Source organism: Falco rusticolus, chromosome 8 (assembly GCF_015220075.1).
Source record: "Falco rusticolus isolate bFalRus1 chromosome 8, bFalRus1.pri, whole genome shotgun sequence".
Classification (NCBI taxonomy): domain Eukaryota; kingdom Metazoa; phylum Chordata; class Aves; order Falconiformes; family Falconidae; genus Falco; species Falco rusticolus.
In genome coordinates, this window is record NC_051194.1 from 26,800,894 (window position 1) to 26,818,090 (window position 17,197).

At 38.7% G+C, this 17,197-nt stretch overlaps 1 protein-coding gene across 5 annotated transcripts in view; it reads right to left on the reverse strand.

Annotated features, from left to right (window-relative positions):
* ARHGAP15 (Rho GTPase activating protein 15) overlaps positions 1-17,197 on the reverse strand; it is a 348,150-nt gene that overhangs the window by 154,730 nt on the left and 176,223 nt on the right. For all 5 annotated transcript variants that reach the window (XM_037397076.1, XM_037397074.1, XM_037397075.1 and 2 more), the window contains 2 exons: positions 9,431-9,529; positions 7,419-7,545 (listed from right to left, as the gene is read on the reverse strand). In XM_037397076.1, coding sequence (XP_037252973.1) covers positions 7,419-7,545; positions 9,431-9,529 — 226 coding nt within the window. The remainder of the gene's footprint in view (positions 1-7,418; positions 7,546-9,430; positions 9,530-17,197) is intronic.

Here is a 17,197-nt window from a genome sequence, read left to right on the forward strand (position 1 = left end):
ATCTAAAATGCTGAGGATTTCTTTGTGATTGCTTTTTCTGAAGCAAGTGTGTGTTTGAAACAAGCACTACACATTTTTCTAAAATGTAGTTTTCTCAAACACTGAGTCAGTACGTGCAGTTCAGTAGGAAAAAATGTAATCATTACTGTCCAGTCTCTACTTGCCTCCATATCAAATTTATCTTGAGCGCACATGTAGGAGTTTATTTTGTTAAGAAAAATATATAGTGTCTCTCTCTTATTTGGAACAAAGAAGAAATATGGATTTGTAACCTTTTTTTTTTCTTTTTTCTTCTTTAAACTTAAGTCTTTCAATAGTGTTTTGAACAAACCTAAAGAGATTTTTAAGACAGACATTTTGTATTATACCATTCCCATGGGTCGTATGTATGATCGTCTTTACTAAAGCTCCTTTTAGTCCCAGTTGAATAAATATGCATTTTATTTCACTAATCTTGAAACAACAGGAATAAAGTTTACCCAGGCCTTTTATACCTCAGAGAACAAAACAAATACTACAAATCTTTAGAGAGAAAGGATATACAAAAGGGCTTGAGGTGAATGTTTCAAAGCAAATACTTTTTAAACGATGTGCAAATTATTTCAGGACTTGAACATGATTTATGAAAGGGGATTAGTCCACTGAAACAAGAACCCGGTTTAAACTGTTCGGTTTCAAAGTCAAAGATGAGAAGCGCTTGCTGGAAAAGGCAGAAGAAACCAGATAGTAATCTATAGCGAGGATTTCTGATTGATTTCCTTTAACTAACTCAATCTCGCATTAGCTACCACTGTCATTCATACTTAACCATGGTGAGCAGTATAAAATACCTCTTTTTATGATATAATTCTCCATAAAAATGAAGTATGCAATACTGATAATTAAGTAATAATGAGGTAATTAATAACTCAGTGACTAGCTCTCTATTTACTAGTATGCCCCATAAATGAGCATAAGGAATAGGAAACAATTAAAGGTTATCCAAGCTCAAACAGATAACTTTTCCAGAGAGTTGTGTGTCAGTGAGCAGGCCAATGAGTCACAGGTCACATCTATAATAATACATTATGTTATATTGTAATATTCCCACATACTTTTCACATAATGGGTAAGAGCTACTCTTAAGTACTATAAAAATGATCACTTTTATGTAATTGTAAAGATTAATAAGTGAGCTAACTTCTCGTGGTTCAATAATGACCCTGCTGTTCTAGTAGGTAAAGGAAAATTTAATGATCCTGCTCAGATATGATTAATATCTAACTTTTTCCTGACTAAAAATCTGGACTTGGTTCAATAAAAATGAATTAAGTGAACATGCACTGATTTCCCTGCCAAATGTTTATATGGAAGTTGGTTATGCCCAATTTAAAAATATGTTTTTTCAACCCAAATAGTAAACTCTGGAAGGATTTTGGAAAGTATAGTAGAAATAAAACAAAGAATTAAGGCAACATTATATTATAATTGATGGAAACAGCATATTCAAATTCAAGAAAAATCCTTTTTTTTTTTTTTTTTTTACTTGAGAACTAGTCACAGCCAGTTGTGATTTTGGGTGCAACATGATCTCCTATTATCAGTTGAAGTGACACAGTTTGTTTCTGAATTTGGCATGTTTTGTTTCTAAAATGCCAATATTAATACTCCTTTGTTGCCAAATCAGCATTTTCTTAAGCTCTGAGAAAAGAGCATACCTATAGTAAATGCTGTAGAGAAACAGGAGAGTAAAATATGTCAAAAAATGAGTTAAGTCCCTATAGTCCAAATATGTGCTGCCACCCTTCATAAAAAAAGCATGTTGCATTTTCTTTTTGTGGGTTTTTTTTCCGTATCTGAATCCAATTGCATTCTTGTTGATGTAATAAAAACAAATGCCACAAACATACAAGCTGCAGAGTGACGAAATTAACATTGCAGTAGGAAACTGCATATTTGCATATAGTTTTCGTTTTGCTTTCTGTTTTAATTGCTGTCATTGGTAATGCTGCACTAATATACATTACTGCTTTATATGTCTTGGTTTTATTAAAAGTAATAAAACTGACCTATACATAATGCTAACATTGCAATGCAATAATACTCCCTAAATAGCACCCATTTGGCTTTGAACTTCACATCTAACCAAAATAAATGGGCTGGGAAGGGGAAAGAATTCAGAGCTAACAAAGAAATGGAGTGATTTCCCACTTCTGCTGCTCTGATTAGCCCCCTTATCAATGAAGCAACTCCACGTGGGTGAGGGGCTCTGTTGGTTACCACAGACCCTGGCCCTCGACAAGCTTGGCTGAGCCAGTAAAACCTCTCATTCCATCCCCAGGTATAGTCTCCCACCTACCAGCATCTTCACATGTTAGAAAGGAAGAGAGAAAAATGACACAGGCTCCTCGCTCAGCACTGCCTGCAATTAGGTGGCCTTTCTCTAGGATCTCTAAATGATGCTTTCAACAAAATAAGTTTCTGGCTTTTTTTCCTCCTGCTATTACACAGCTGAAGCCCAGCAAATCCGTGTCTTTGTGCCCTGGTAACCACCACTTCCCTCTGAAGAGAAACAATAGCCTCAGCAAGGCGGTGATTCCCACAGAAATATCCAGTCCTCTGCAGGGACAAACTTTAAACCCTCGAGCAAGCCCCCAGAAGAAGCTTTAGCCAGGGAAGGAGCCAGCACCACAGGGAGCCAGAAAGGGTTAAAGGTCCACTGAATTCTCCATTTCTTGCACCGCAGCCACTGAGAGACCAAAATGTTTTTTTGCTGCTGTTTCCCCCCCAACACACAGACATTGTACAGTCTTTATTATCTAACAAACTGCATTCAGAGATGATTCTGAATGTTTTAGTAATTTCTTCAGAATATTTACATGCCATGCTTCACGTTTCAAAATTCAGCCTTCCAAAGTAACAAAAAGTGGGTGACACAAGAAAAGCAACTTTGGGCAATATCAAAGCACACACACAGTCCTTGGCTAAATACTGGGGACAGGGTGCCTGACTTAAACTCTGTCTTTTAAGGAACCAAAGCAGATTTCAGACCCCAGATGACATTATAGCAAATGCAGCTGGTGGCAAATCAAACATACAATCCAGACGTTATTTTTTTTCTCGATTAAAAAGATGCTAGGAGGCATATTCCCAGACACTGCCCTGCAGCAATTCCCCAGGAACTGTGGCATCCCAGAGCAACGCATCGCCCTTTGGGACTAGAACGACCCATTGCTCCCTCTTGAAAGTGCAAGAGGAATTTAGGTAAGGAAAATATCATTATTTGAGTTGGCTGGTGGCCAGGGTGTCGGGGCTAAGACCCCAATCCTAATGAAGAGCGGAAAGGAATCCCAAGCCTGCTGTTTAATATGCATGACATGTCGGCTTTGCTGTCAACTTTTCCTTCCACCCCCTGCTTTTGTCCGCTTTTTCCACCTGTTGCAACTTGTCCTTATTCAGGCTGAGAGCTGGAATTGTCTTACTTCGGTGTTGCATTGTGTCTGGCACAACGACCCCCAGATCCCCAACTACTCTTATTGAGACACCAAAGAGATCAGGAATAGCAATAATACTGCACAGCCCATCAAGTCTCCCCTTTTCATATATATATATATATACATATAAAATCTTATTTTATTTTACTTTTGTAAATCTTGATGCTCTAGTCGTGGCACCTCAAGTTAGAATTCAAACATGGAGCAGATTTTCCAGGACTCGTCACAGGGCCGTATGACTAACCACTGGATTTTAAGTGTTCATGAAGATAAGAAAAATATGCGAGTAGAAACAATAAAAATAATGCAATTCAATCTTATCAATTCAGGCAGTTCCAGCTTTTATGTGGCAAACAAGGAGATCAAATTGCATTTATCTAATATCACAGATTTTTTAAATGTCTAAAATATTTCATTATTTTGCTTTGGCAACCTAAAGCTGAGGAACAGATTACTGTTCCCACTACATAAGGAAATAACTGACAACAATTAGTATTTATTCTTGTTGCTTTTGTAATAAAAATAGAATTCCATCACTTTCAAGGAAACCTAAAATATTAATAAGAATGTGATGAACTGGGTAAATGTGACGCCATAAGGAAATGATGGAGAACAGGTTGGAAATATAGTGCTTTGGGAATGGATTGCATTATCAAGCTCGTGATTGTGCATTTTGACAAGAGCAGCCCTCAGATTGATACGGTAGCCAAAGGGCACTCTTCCTACCGCGAAGCCGTTTGTTTCCATCCAGAAAAGGGGGAGTAGAAGGAGAACTGATCCCCTCCAACAATCGATAGTGACTCCAGCTCAGGCACTTCCACAAGAGGTCACCCCTGAGTGACAATATTCCCAGATGATGGCCAAAACGCAAACCATACAGCGGCCATGGAGAGCAAAAGGAACGCTGAGCGTAGCAGAGAGCGCGGCGTTGGTTGCAGTGCCCACAGCGTGACTGTCCTGACAGCTCCTGTAGTCCACACACACGGTAAGGACTCTTGGTTTTTGGAGAGCTGGATGATTTCTGGGAACCTTGCAATGCACCGATCCTTTCCCTACCTCCCATGCACCATGACAGCATCTCTGCTTTAGTCTAACCCAGGTGCCTGGTTTCATGTGGTATAAAATTAATGTGGCAGACCACCTACCAGCAGACCCAATTATAATTGGTACTAATTAGGAGAGGGTTTTTGGCATCCTTAGGAGAAAGAAACCAAAAAACTACAGTCTGAATGATAACTAAATTACTTGGAAATTACGAAGTCTGCCACTAATTTTAAAAATTACTGGTTTAGAACAACGCTTACTTGCATAAAAAGGAGCAGTGCTGCAAGACAGTTTCTTTGCACCAAATGTATACATCTTCTAATGGGGGAGTTTGCTAGGGTGAAAAACATGTTCTTTCTGACCCAGCATTAGCTGCATAAATTAAATCAGTGAAATAGTTGGCATCGTGAAATAAAGAGTAATCTGTTTCCATGTATTTGAGAGCAGGATCACAGTTTTACATATTTCGGTAATGTTCCCCAAGGCCATCCTTGGTTTCTCCTTAGCTCAAGAAAACTTCAATTAGAACATGAGTTGAATCCAAGCTGGATGAGAAGCCTCTGAAAAGCTGCATGACCAAGAAGACGGACACTCTGTGAACTTTGGAAATTGAGCCTGGCTGTTTGAGCCCAGTTTTCAATGAAATCAGTGTCTACAGCTCAAAAAGCATAACAGAGAATTACCATTTGTCCTTGTAGTGTAAGCAGAAGCAATTAGGATTAAACACAAAAACCAGATTCCTGCTACTAAGTCTCTAGGGGCCGTCTCCCCAGTTTTAAATTAAAGAGTAAGTTACTGGAATACTTTGGTTAGAATATACCTGTCCTTTGCATACTTGGGTGCTACGAACCCACAGTGACACAGCAGCCCTTTAAAATGTTACAGTAGATAAATACACATGAGTCTGAACTGTCTGAATATTTCATTAAAGATTATTGGGGGGTGGGGGGGTGGCCTGCTAACACATCAGTCACTCGTCTTCTGTTTTAAACTGGAGGAGCTTTAAGCCATCTTTAAAAAAATACTCCTTTGTTTGGATTTGACATTGGCAGTAGTCAATAATCTAAGAGCACTACAAAATTATAAAATTGTTAAAACTTTGTAAGAAGTTTATAAACACACTTGCAGATATTGCACATATCTTTTCTGTGCTCTGCAGTCAAACTGGACAATGAAACGACCACCTGTTAACTGCTAACAATGTGTCATTACCAGTTCTCATGCCTTTTTAAAGCAATTTTGGCTCTAGCTGCCGATAATTCTGGCTACGATACTTGTGTGAACATTAAGGGCACAGAAAGCCAAAGGCAGAAAACTGACAATACAGTTTGTGCTTAGACTACTAATAAGTAAGTGAATAATATGATTTTTCTAATTCCACATAATTGCTTGATCTCAAGGGGCCAAAAAAAAAGTTCTGAATACATATTTTAGAAGCAATCCAATCTACAGTATTTAAATGCAAGCTTTGGTTCAGTGTTATTTCACAGCAGATATTTTCCCATTTTTTAAGAGTTTAAATAGCCTATAACAAAACGGAGGTTATTCGGGATTCTCTGAGATTTGAAAAGAAACATAGACAAAGTCTCTGTCACTGCTCATATTCACTTTTTCTGTTTTGTCTGACAAATTATCATTTAAAGATATGTGAGAAGTCTAAATAAATAAATAAAAATTCCCCGAGTGCTGAGGCAGTTTATGGGCATTTTGCTATTAGCTACAATAGGAACAGAATCAGACCCTCAAAACTTACCATGCTCTCAGCCTTATTTTTCTTCCTCTGAGAAATGCAGTGTAACACACAGTACAAAGATATTGGGACAATTTTTCACCAGCTACGCTAAGACTACTTTATATTTTATAACAGAAAGAAAAACCTTTAAAAAAAAAACAACAAATCAAATCTCCTAGATAATAGGAAGAAAACAACAACAACAATTTTTGGTCTGCAAAAAGAGACTATTTAATGAATCTCTGTGTGCGTACAAGCACGTGCATGCATGCATATATATTTATGATCGTGTGGATAATTATCATTAGAAATAGCTATGTTGGGTCTTTTTAATGCAACCTTTTTTTTAACATCTCAGGCTTTGATCCTTCACTGAAATGTGTGCAGGCAAATTCCTGCACAGCCCCTCAGTGTCTATAGGTATCTCGTACAGCATACGAGTCTAAAGCTGTCACGGTGCTTATGTTAGAAGCAGTGTGTGAATTTCCCACCAAACAAAAAAGAAAAACAAAAATTCAAGAGAGAGGATGAAATTTAAAAAAAGCTGAGTGTGATTCAGGGTCACCAGCATCTCCTGTCTCTACTGCCCACAATATCATGAGCATCTCGGCAATGGCTGGAAAAGGAAAGTCTCAGTGGAGCAAAGCACGTCCCTGTTAGTTTTAGAACACTTTCTTTTCTAATCACACTGACAAAAATCAACCTCAGTCTCTGGAATTTGCCTGTTATAAAATTATAGATACATCACTGATTATTGGCTACAGAGGATATGTCAGGTCTTTCAGCAATTCAGTGTATAAATACACAGCAGACAAAATTACTCTGGCAATTTGAGATATTTTACTAAAATGGAAACAAAGCAACTGCAACAGACCATTAACATAGGACTCATGTTGCTTATTTTTAAAAATAAATGGCTTAAATAAATGTCTTTGCTCCTAAACAAATTTATTTTGCTTAGGAGAGAATGTCACCCTTTAGAAGCGTGGAGCTAGTAACTGTCTTTACTTAAATACAAGTTATGTATATCAACACAGAACACATTCAGCTTTAAAATTCTCAGTGATCTTCCTTACATTCTGTATGTAATAAAAATTATCTTACCCTGTAATGGCATAGTTATTTAAAAAGGAAAGGGAAAAAAAAATCAGAAAAGGAAAAACCCTTACTTAAAGATTTTCTGTGTTCAGGCTTTGGTTCTTTGGATTCAGTGTCTAAGCTATTCAGTAATTCGATGCTGGAGGATCTTCTGAGTTTGAACTCCAAATTTCTCGATGTACAAATCCGTTCTTTTGGCTGGAAAAAGAGCATATATATATATCTACACGTATATGTATGCTTTTAATAAAATTATTATTTGTGAGAATGAAGCAAGAGATTACAGAATGCCAGTACAGAATCAGAAGCTAACAGGCACACACAGAGCAAGTGATGCAGTGAGTATATAATTTAAGGAAAGTGTAATGCAAAATTTGTCATATGGCAGAGCTTTTATGGCCCTGAAAGACTGATCTTAATTTCTGAGATAAATTCCCATTTAAGTGAGGAAAACAAAAGGCCTACTTCTTTAGGCTTTAGAGACCAAAATTATTTCCACGTTGCAGGCTATTTCCAAATGCTTCCAAAGAGGAATGTTGTTTAAATTCCCTTTCTGGTTTAGATAGTTAGAGTAAATATTCTTGCTAACACCGTTGTTTCAAATATCCTTACAAATCTGAGGTTGAATTCTGCTGGTCTCGGCTTAGGAAAAAGGGGCAGATTCTCTCTTGCTCTAATTCACTGGCATAGAAAGTGACAGTTGGGGACCATTAAGGGGGAAAATAAGGAAAAAGAAAAGAAAAAAGGATATATGATTTTGGCTAATCATGTGTCTCTTCCCACGGCGTTTGGTCAGGTGAGGTTTAGCTATCCCAACCGCCTGGAAAGTTGCATGGCCTTACACGCTTGTTCAAAGTTTCAAAACTCAAATAAATGACGTTTATGAAATGGTCACTGATTGCTTCATGGTGGCATCCTGTCCTGCGCACACAGCAAAGGCAAAGCACCACCAGGACCAGCCCAGCCCCCCAGCCCCCTAACCATTTACAGGGTCTGCCCCACCAGCCACCGCTGCCGAGCTCAGGGCTGCCCTGATGCCACAATATTACCTTAGTAGCACTACAAAAAATAATCAAGTCTACTAGATGTTTAGCTGAACAGCACCCAAAAAAAAAATAAAATTCCCCCAAACAACAACAAAAAAAGTGTTCTGAGTCTCCACAGAAAACTCCACCCCAAAATCTTCAGTGGGATATCAATATCCTCACACACCCAATGAAATGCACAATATGAAGACATACATCATCAGATCAAACTTTCCTTGGCTGATTATAGCCTCAGGGTAATATGTTTGTAGCTCTTTAAGGAAACAGTAGCTGTGTTCAGATTAACCCTTTCAAAGAGACGGCCTCTGCCTGCTCTGCCAATTCCATTGCAGCAAAACCTCTGAAAAATGCAAGAAATGGGGATACTTTTCTCTCACCAGATTCTACAGTGAACAAGGGAAGTCAGTGCCCTCTAAAAAAAATTTGTTCTTGGATCAGGCAGGGATAGGAGGAAGACATTTGGAATTTGTACTGAGAGTGGCAAAAAAGAAAGAAAAAGCTACAGCTGAATCTGGTTTGGTAATTAAAAACTGTTTTAATAAAACGCAGCCCTGCTTACTTCTAGTAGAAAACCCCCAGCCTTCCTGGGAGAATAACAGCAATCAGTTACAAAGGAATATTATTTGCTAGTGTTATTCTTGTGAATAAGTAATACAAAAATTCATAAAAGGCTCAAACGTATTAATAGTTCTATTGAAGATTATATACTGTAGGCTGCATAAACAGAAAATGCAAAGATTCATTAGTTATTAAGTGCTTGTGTGCTTTTACAACCCTCAGCAAACCAATGTCCTTGTTATTTCAGAGAAATAAATGTAGTGTTCCGTTTCGAGGCAAGAATCAAATGACATTTTTGTTCAACAACCTTGTTTATCTGACATTTTTTAGTAGATTTGCATACATATTTTTATATCCTTCCAAGAGAGGAATGTCTAGCTAGCTGTTGACTGCCTAAAACCTGTAGAGATGCCTAAGCAAATGAAGTTGAAATTGCTACATCTTAATTAATAAAGGTAACAGCCAAAACAAATACATACCAATCTGTCAATTGCATTTTTGATAGCGTGGAACCAATCCAATATGAGAAAGTCGATATCCGACTGGAGGAGGAACTCATTTCCTGACACTGTCGTGATCTGGGAAGGGCATGGGCACACACAGGTAAGTAAAGCACACGCGAGACAGATGATTTTCTTCTATTTTCTCTCCTACCCACTCAAATGCTTTTCCTTTGTACCAAGGATTATCTGCTGGAGTGCTGAGTTACTGAGGAGTTTTGAACCTCTGTCTGAAAACTGTTTTGAATATGTCACAACAAACGAGATATTGTCTCAGCAATGCAACCACTGAACACAAATAGTGCAAAAATAATGGGAATGTGACAAAAGTTAAGAAAAGCCAGGAAACTCAGTGTTACGAGACACAGTTCAAATGTAAATCAAAGCACCCTGAAAAGAAACGAATGCAATATAAGAATTAATTCCTGTTATTTTTCTGCTTCTATCCTTATTTTGGCATTATTATTTTTGTATCTGGTACCTTATTTCTTGAATGTACACATTTATTATATACCTGTGATTCCACAGTCCACTTCCAAGCTTTTTGGTAAAATTAATAATGTCACTCTTTCTCAAATTAAAAAAAAAAAAAAATGCCATCAAAGATGGCTGTAGAGGAGTAATTAGGAGCCCATTTATCATGAAAAAAAATCCCCAGTTTGTCTGAATAGAAGTTGATTTACATTTTTGACCCACTCACTGGGAATATTTATCAAAAGAATATTCAATCCCCTGATAATACTGTTTCACTGCCTAACAATATTTGGTGGAAATATGCATGCATATTCTGTTGGTCTGAACTTCTGTAAAGCACCGTGATAATAATGATACATCACTTTTTTTTTTTTTTTTTTAAAGAGAGATATACATATATCTTTTCACCAGAGCAGATCTCCAGGTATTCTGCACAGCAGGTTCAAACACCCATTTTACAGATGGCAAAACCGAGGCACAGAGCCGTGCAGTGCTTTGCCCCAGGATTATCCGCAGAGCCCTGGTGCACGTGGCCATGGAGCATCATCCACAGCTCAGCAGTTCTGCATTTTTGCAGGCAAGCGAATGGAGGGCTACATCTCCACCACACTTGGCCAGAGGCAGGAGCTCATCCTTCCCATGCTCCAAACCAACTCACTTCCTGCCAGCTCTGAAACCAAAGGGGTTTTTTTCTTCTTATTTTTTGTTGTTAATAGTTGCTTGTGCAACGCCTAGTAGCATCCACATGTAGGAATTGCACACTTTTCGGTGGTTTCGGGGATGAAGGTTTAGTCTGCACATCAGGATGCTCATTGGGACGTGGTACTATTCAGACCAAAACCTTTTTCAGGTGTTTTTCAGGGAATGGCTGAACACAGTGAACAACAGAGATTTCTTGCTGACCAAAGTGTGAGGAAAAGCAGAGCAAAGCCGTTAAGACCTGGCACAGCCTATTTATTAAATCCATCAACCAGAAGCACTACTGTTCCACTGTATCTGCCCCATGTCAAGACTTTTTACTAAAGCATAGAAGAAACAGCAGATCCTCACCAGCCAGCATACTCCCTGCATCTTTCTTAAAAGTGAAATACTACCAGTTAAAAAAAAAAAAAAAAAAAAGACAAAACATATTAATGTTTTATTAATTGTTCTATAACCCTCCCTTTATTGAGGAAATGCCTGTAAGGAAGGTTTCCAAAGTCATCAGCATTAAGGAAAATCCCATCAGCACAGCTCCAGCAGAGACATCCTGTGAGAGTGCTGTGGAGAATGTGGGAATGGTCCCCCGGTGCGGGCTCGGAGGCTGCCTGGCTGCAGATGTTCATCCCGTCCCGTCCGCACCCATCAGGAGCAGACCTCCAGCCACCCCATTGTTCCCCGTGCACACAGGAGAGTTATTTGTCGGGGAAATTTTAATTCCCTTCCTAGTCCTCAGCCATAATGTTAATCACTACTCACACACTCCCTGTTCCCTTTACCAAAAGAAAGAAAGAAAGTCAAAATTCAACTCAAGGTGAGCAGCTGAAAGAGCTGTCCTCCAGATCTGTGCCCAGCTTGCACGGCAAAGTTTGGGTTCAGAATATATTATATTATATTACAATTTATTCATGTATACATGCTGATATGAATTAGACTAAATACAGGCAACAATTCAATCTAATGCCTCTCTCCCAGTATAAACAAGTCATTATTAAAATTATAAAATGGAATAACATTTTCAAAGTAAGAGCAACATATATAATTAGATTTACTATATTTTGAAGGCTTAAAAGGGCCACAACATAGTTCAGTCTTCCCTTCAGTAAATGCAGGCTTTATTAAAATACAAGTACTCAGCACTGCATAAACATTTGCAGTGTATGATATGCAAAGAAGATACTCCATTGCTAACAAGACCAAAGCAAAATACATGTTGAAAGTTTCTTTGTCTGAACGTGTTATTTTGACAATCATATATTATCAGTGTTTTACGAGGAAATGCATAAAAACAGATCATAGAACGGAAAGAAGAGAATTCGTTTAAAATATACTTTTTGTAAGATACAGTTCAAGTCCTTTTCTTTCTTTCCTCAGACTAATCTTCAGAGTAACTAGACAGTTTCAAGAAGACTGCTACTGCTCTCTACAGTTTAAATGCATCCACTCCTTAATTACAGTCAGTAATTGACTTTGTTCTGCTCCATTCCAGTCATTCACAGGAAAGCAGTTCCAAAGGCTTTGGCTGGTAAATCCCATTTAATGTGCAGGTTTCCTATCCCACTTTTATATATTACCTCCTTAGGATTTCTGATAAATGGTTCTTGGAAGGGATTGCTAAACCATATTTGCACTTTGAACAATCGAATTTTCAACACCCTTGGGAAAAGACATCAGTAAAAGAATGCTAGCTTTGACTAAACCTTGTGATTGAACAATTTATGATCACAGCCCAAAATGATGTATAACTAACAACAAGCATAAATTTCTCAATATTAAGGCGTGCTAACACACTGTCCTTGGATCAGGCACTACTGAAATAAACAGAGGGACCCGAGAAGCACAGGAAAGACAAATCTGAAAAGTAAAATTAAAGAAAAAAGAAAAAAAGAAAAGAAAAGAAAAAAGAAAATTAAGTGCTCAGGATAGAGCTGCCAGCCTTTATTGTGCCATGTACTTCATTTGTTTAAATATTTCCTGAAATCCCTCTCTCTTTGCCATCATTTTTGCAAAGGCTACAGTCTGGAATTAGCATTACCTTACCAGGCAGAATTATGATGCTGCTGTTGGCAGTGAATACCCACAAGGAATGACAACTGACATTAACCCTCTTATTTGCAAAGGATGTGCCCTTCAGGTTGCTTATAAAAGAACCAGGACGCCTGGATTGTCTCTCTCTTGCTACTGCACCTTGGAAAAATCACTTCAAAAAACGAATCCACTCACATGGTAGTTTTAACAATGAACTGCAGGACACTCCTGCTGTTAAGCATTGATCCTCCGAAAATATCAGCTCACCGCAGGTAAATGTGTGTTAAATTCAATACACTGCTGGGCTGCCAGCAAAGTGTGAGAATGGGGGGGCAAGCGTGAAGCACTTTTTATGATCTTCTACTTGTGACTTATTAAGGATTTCTCTTGTCACCTTATAAAGCTGAAAAGGGAGGGGTGAGCTGCTTCTGCGTGTCACCGTAATGATGTACCAAGGTTGTGTTCAAGACGATTTGATGTTATTAAACAAAAAAATATCTATATAGCTCCAGGAAATATGGGACACTGTATTGAATTAATAGCATTACCATTTTATAATACATAAATATACCTTGGCTCCTACCCAGGATCAGCATTTCTTAAAAATCCTACAAATAGTTTATTTTTCTTGTGCTAGGTTGTGCTCCAGGACATGCATGGCTGTCTTCCTCCAGGGCTTCCAAACCTTTAAAGATCACCTGGATCAGCTTTTGGAACACGTCTTGGAGATTCCTCCCTTTCATGGTATACATATGCCAACTGGAAACAGGAGACAGAAGCCAGAAAAGTACCATGGGATAAGCCCAGGATCTTCTGTCCATTGTCTTCCTGCAGACTTTGGACTCAAGACTAGTGCACTGCTGGGAAAAAAGTCTCCTTCATGGTATACTTCCCGTTCTTCACCACTATACATTTCTATAGATACACTAATTTCTTATATTTATTTTAGCTGCAGAACAGAGATGGAGACAATTTTAGCCACCCTACTGATAGGCACTCTGTGGAGATATGGAAAAGGGTGATAAATTCACACAGCAAAACAAAAATACAAAACTGTATTATTGATTCGCTCACTTCAAAGTGTACTTATGCATCTCTGGTGGCTATAACTATTATTTGCAGTGATGAACTATTTTCAGGCAATGCCAAGAACAAACTTTACTGCAGGAAGTGAAGAATCCTATGGGGATGGAGAAACGCAGCAAAAAAAAAAGCCCTTTGCCGTCTGTACCCCACAGCAAGTGAAAGGGAACGGAGCGAGCAGCTTTGGAAGCGTATGGTTCACTTATAGCTCACGTATGGCCACCAAGAAACCACCACACAGTTCTTATTTCAGCCAAACACTGAAACAAACCATTGTTCAACTCCCTCTGAATGTGGGACATCCAGAAATAATGCTGGACTAGTGGGGTGAAACTTCATACAACCTACCTCAATGGTTCAGCGTCGGATTAGTGGACACTTCTGGAGCACGGAAACCCCACCAGATGCTAATCCTGAGCACAATCCAGTGCAGAAAACCAAAATTTTGATGTCACCTGGGACTCCCACAGCTTGTGGTGAACACTAAGTGATTTAAACTTGGATTGACAGATACCTCTGCGTGCAGAAAGTCAATAAAATGTGTTCCTCCTGTTGCACTGTGCGTTGGGATTGCTGCCCTTGATATGTGTAGGAAAAAAGGAAATGTGAGTCGCTGGAGCATTTCTAACTCTAAAGATAATCCTCTTCTCCCTTCCCACTGCTCTCTCCATCTCACCTTGCTCTCTCACAAGGTGGGTTGCTGTTTGGTTTTTTTTCTGAGAAGAGAAATCTAGGCTTTCCCCTGTATTTTTCCGAGATATTTTTGCAGACTGGGATCTGGCCACCCAGCCCATGTAACACAGGACATGCAACTCTCCGTCTGCATGGCAGCCACCAGGGCTGGGACAGGAAAGGTCGGAAGAGAGTCAAAAAGAAAGAAAAAGAAAAAAAAAAAAAAAAAAAAAAAAAGAAGAAAGACTAGGAATTTTTTCTCTCTTTATAAATATTCTTTAAAAATTTAATATCATTAGAATATAATATAGCTTGAGAATAAACATATAAAACATAGATACTCATGTGTCCCCACCCACAGAAGAAGCAGAATTAATTAAAGTTGGGAGACACTCCTTAGTGGTTTAATTAACTGGATTTGAATTAAACTGGGACAGAGACATGTAAGTTTTTAAAAACATGTCAAAAGTCTAACTGCATGTCTGGAAGTTGATCTTAAATTCTTTCTCACAGATAATCCAGTCTCTTGGCCATGTTTATGCTGAATGAGTGAGCAGCATGAAGGATAAATAAAATATTTCTGTGCTGTACCGTAGTGAGCGGAGTCTAATATTCAAGAAATGCAAGTAAAAGAAAACAAAAGGACCAGTATTGTGCTATATTGTATCCATACTGCATCATATATCCATTATAGGATCCAGCCTATCAAACAGGGGTAGCCATGGTTATGCTGATAGTTAAATTACTTAAAGGGCTTAAGATGTTTATGCCTACCAAAGAAATTTCATTATCAAGCAGATTGTCTGTCTCATATTACAGTCTGGCTTTACCAATCTAGCAGTCCTTTGGATGTCGAGCAAAGTTAACATTGAAGTGATGGGGAAATATCAGCTTGAAAGAAAAGGTCTTCAACCAATCTTTCAAGAAAAAAGATATTTGTTAAAAAATTTTGTGAGAAAGTATCTGCCTTGTGTTCCCAATGTTGCTAGATGTTAAGTAAATATATGCTGATTGCAAAAAAGTTGCTTTGGCAACTCTCTTATTAAAATGCATTTGTAACCCCCATCTGTCATGAAAGTTTTGAAAAGTTTGTTTACTTTGGATAGCCGCCTTATCCAGGGTTACCCCAGCATACAATGATAGCAGTCTTCAGAAGTTGTGTGAGGAACAAGCCACTGGGGATCCATTTTTGTTTTAATTGGCACACACAAACACTTTTCTGGTCTGTCAAAAAGATCAAGCTAATATGCATGGCGGGTGTTATATTCTCAGCTTTTGGGAGTAGTAAAGCTTCCTTTATTTAAGTAATTTAAATGATAGACTGCAAAAACTTTGCAAGTCAGAAAAATGTTTTATACTTTCTTTGGGAATATTTGTTTTAAGCAACAGAAAATGTTCTACATATCTAAAGATGTTGAACCTTATGTTATAATTACCCTGTTTCTTCTGACTCTGTAAAAATTACTGTGAAAACCAAGCTTTGCAAAAAGGCAACAAACAGATCCTGTGTTTTCACAACTTCTGCAATATTAGCAATTGTAAGACCAATTGCTGCCAGATGTTTATAAGATACATCTTCAATTGTGTTGCCTTGTGGTATGACTGATTTGCACATCCATGCTCTGGGAACCTTCACAGGGTCATCGTATCAAAACAGCCTGCTCATATACAGTCAGATGTGTTTTAGTTTGGAAATTAATCTAGTGTTTGGGGTATAGACATCAATGGCTCTGAAGAGGATTCAACAGTCTGAAGTCTGGGGTTAAACTTCTGAGAAAGAACAAATTTTTAAATGAAACTGTGTCGTAGCAGTGATGAACAAATAATTTTTTTCCTGGTGAATTCCTAAGATAGAGTCCTTTAACATAATTTAGTAATAAAATAATGAACTTTGGGACTGGTAAGAAGAAAATATCTCTGAGCCAAGTGTTTCCCTTTTGCTGTGCAACGAGCATTTCTATTGAATTACATTAATACTAGCAAGGAGAGAATCAGGTCTTCTCTCTGTATTATAAAGCAAACACTTTCCTTTTCTTTCTGGCTGGGAAAAGCCTCGCTTGCAGAAGAACTGATTTATATCACTTGTAAGGAAGCTATTGAACAAATAGAAAGTCACAATAAAAGCTGATTAGGCCCTGAGAGACCAAATGTCCTCCTTGGTTTTGAAGAGGAGCTCATGCTGGAGGTCCGCAGAGCCTCCCTGAGAGGGGAAGGGTCCAGGGGTACGGGGATGCTTTCAGTGATTTCAGTGAACTCGCTCCCTGTCATTCTCCCTTTTGCATCCACCAGTCCAGATCTTATTTCTTGCTGCCCTTGGCGATGTGTGGAAAGCAAGCACATGCTGTCTGAGTGAAGGGGAAAGTAAGGAAGAGCAAATACTTTCTGCTAAACATCCAAGGAATGTACTGGGAGGAAATATTTCCTGCTGATCTGCTATGCTGGTATTACGCCTGGTGCAAGACACAGTTGGACTACTTGGATTGGCCTCTGGAAACAGGGGTTTCCTTCAGAGGGCAAAAAGCAAAAAAGGAAAATGTGGCACAGGCAGCAGATGGCCACCCTGGATGTCAGACACCTGTGTGCAGCCTCCCACGTACCCCCTGCCCCCTACTACCCTCTGCTCCATCCCCATGGATGCACTGCCCTGGCCACAGGAACAGGGTGGATCGACTTCTGCCCACCCTTAAGCCAAAGTCAGGAGAGATGGAAGTCACCGGACTTGGGAAACAAGAAAGAAGCACCTCCAAAACTGGCTCAAAGCAGAGAAGCCAGAGACAATAATTAAGACAC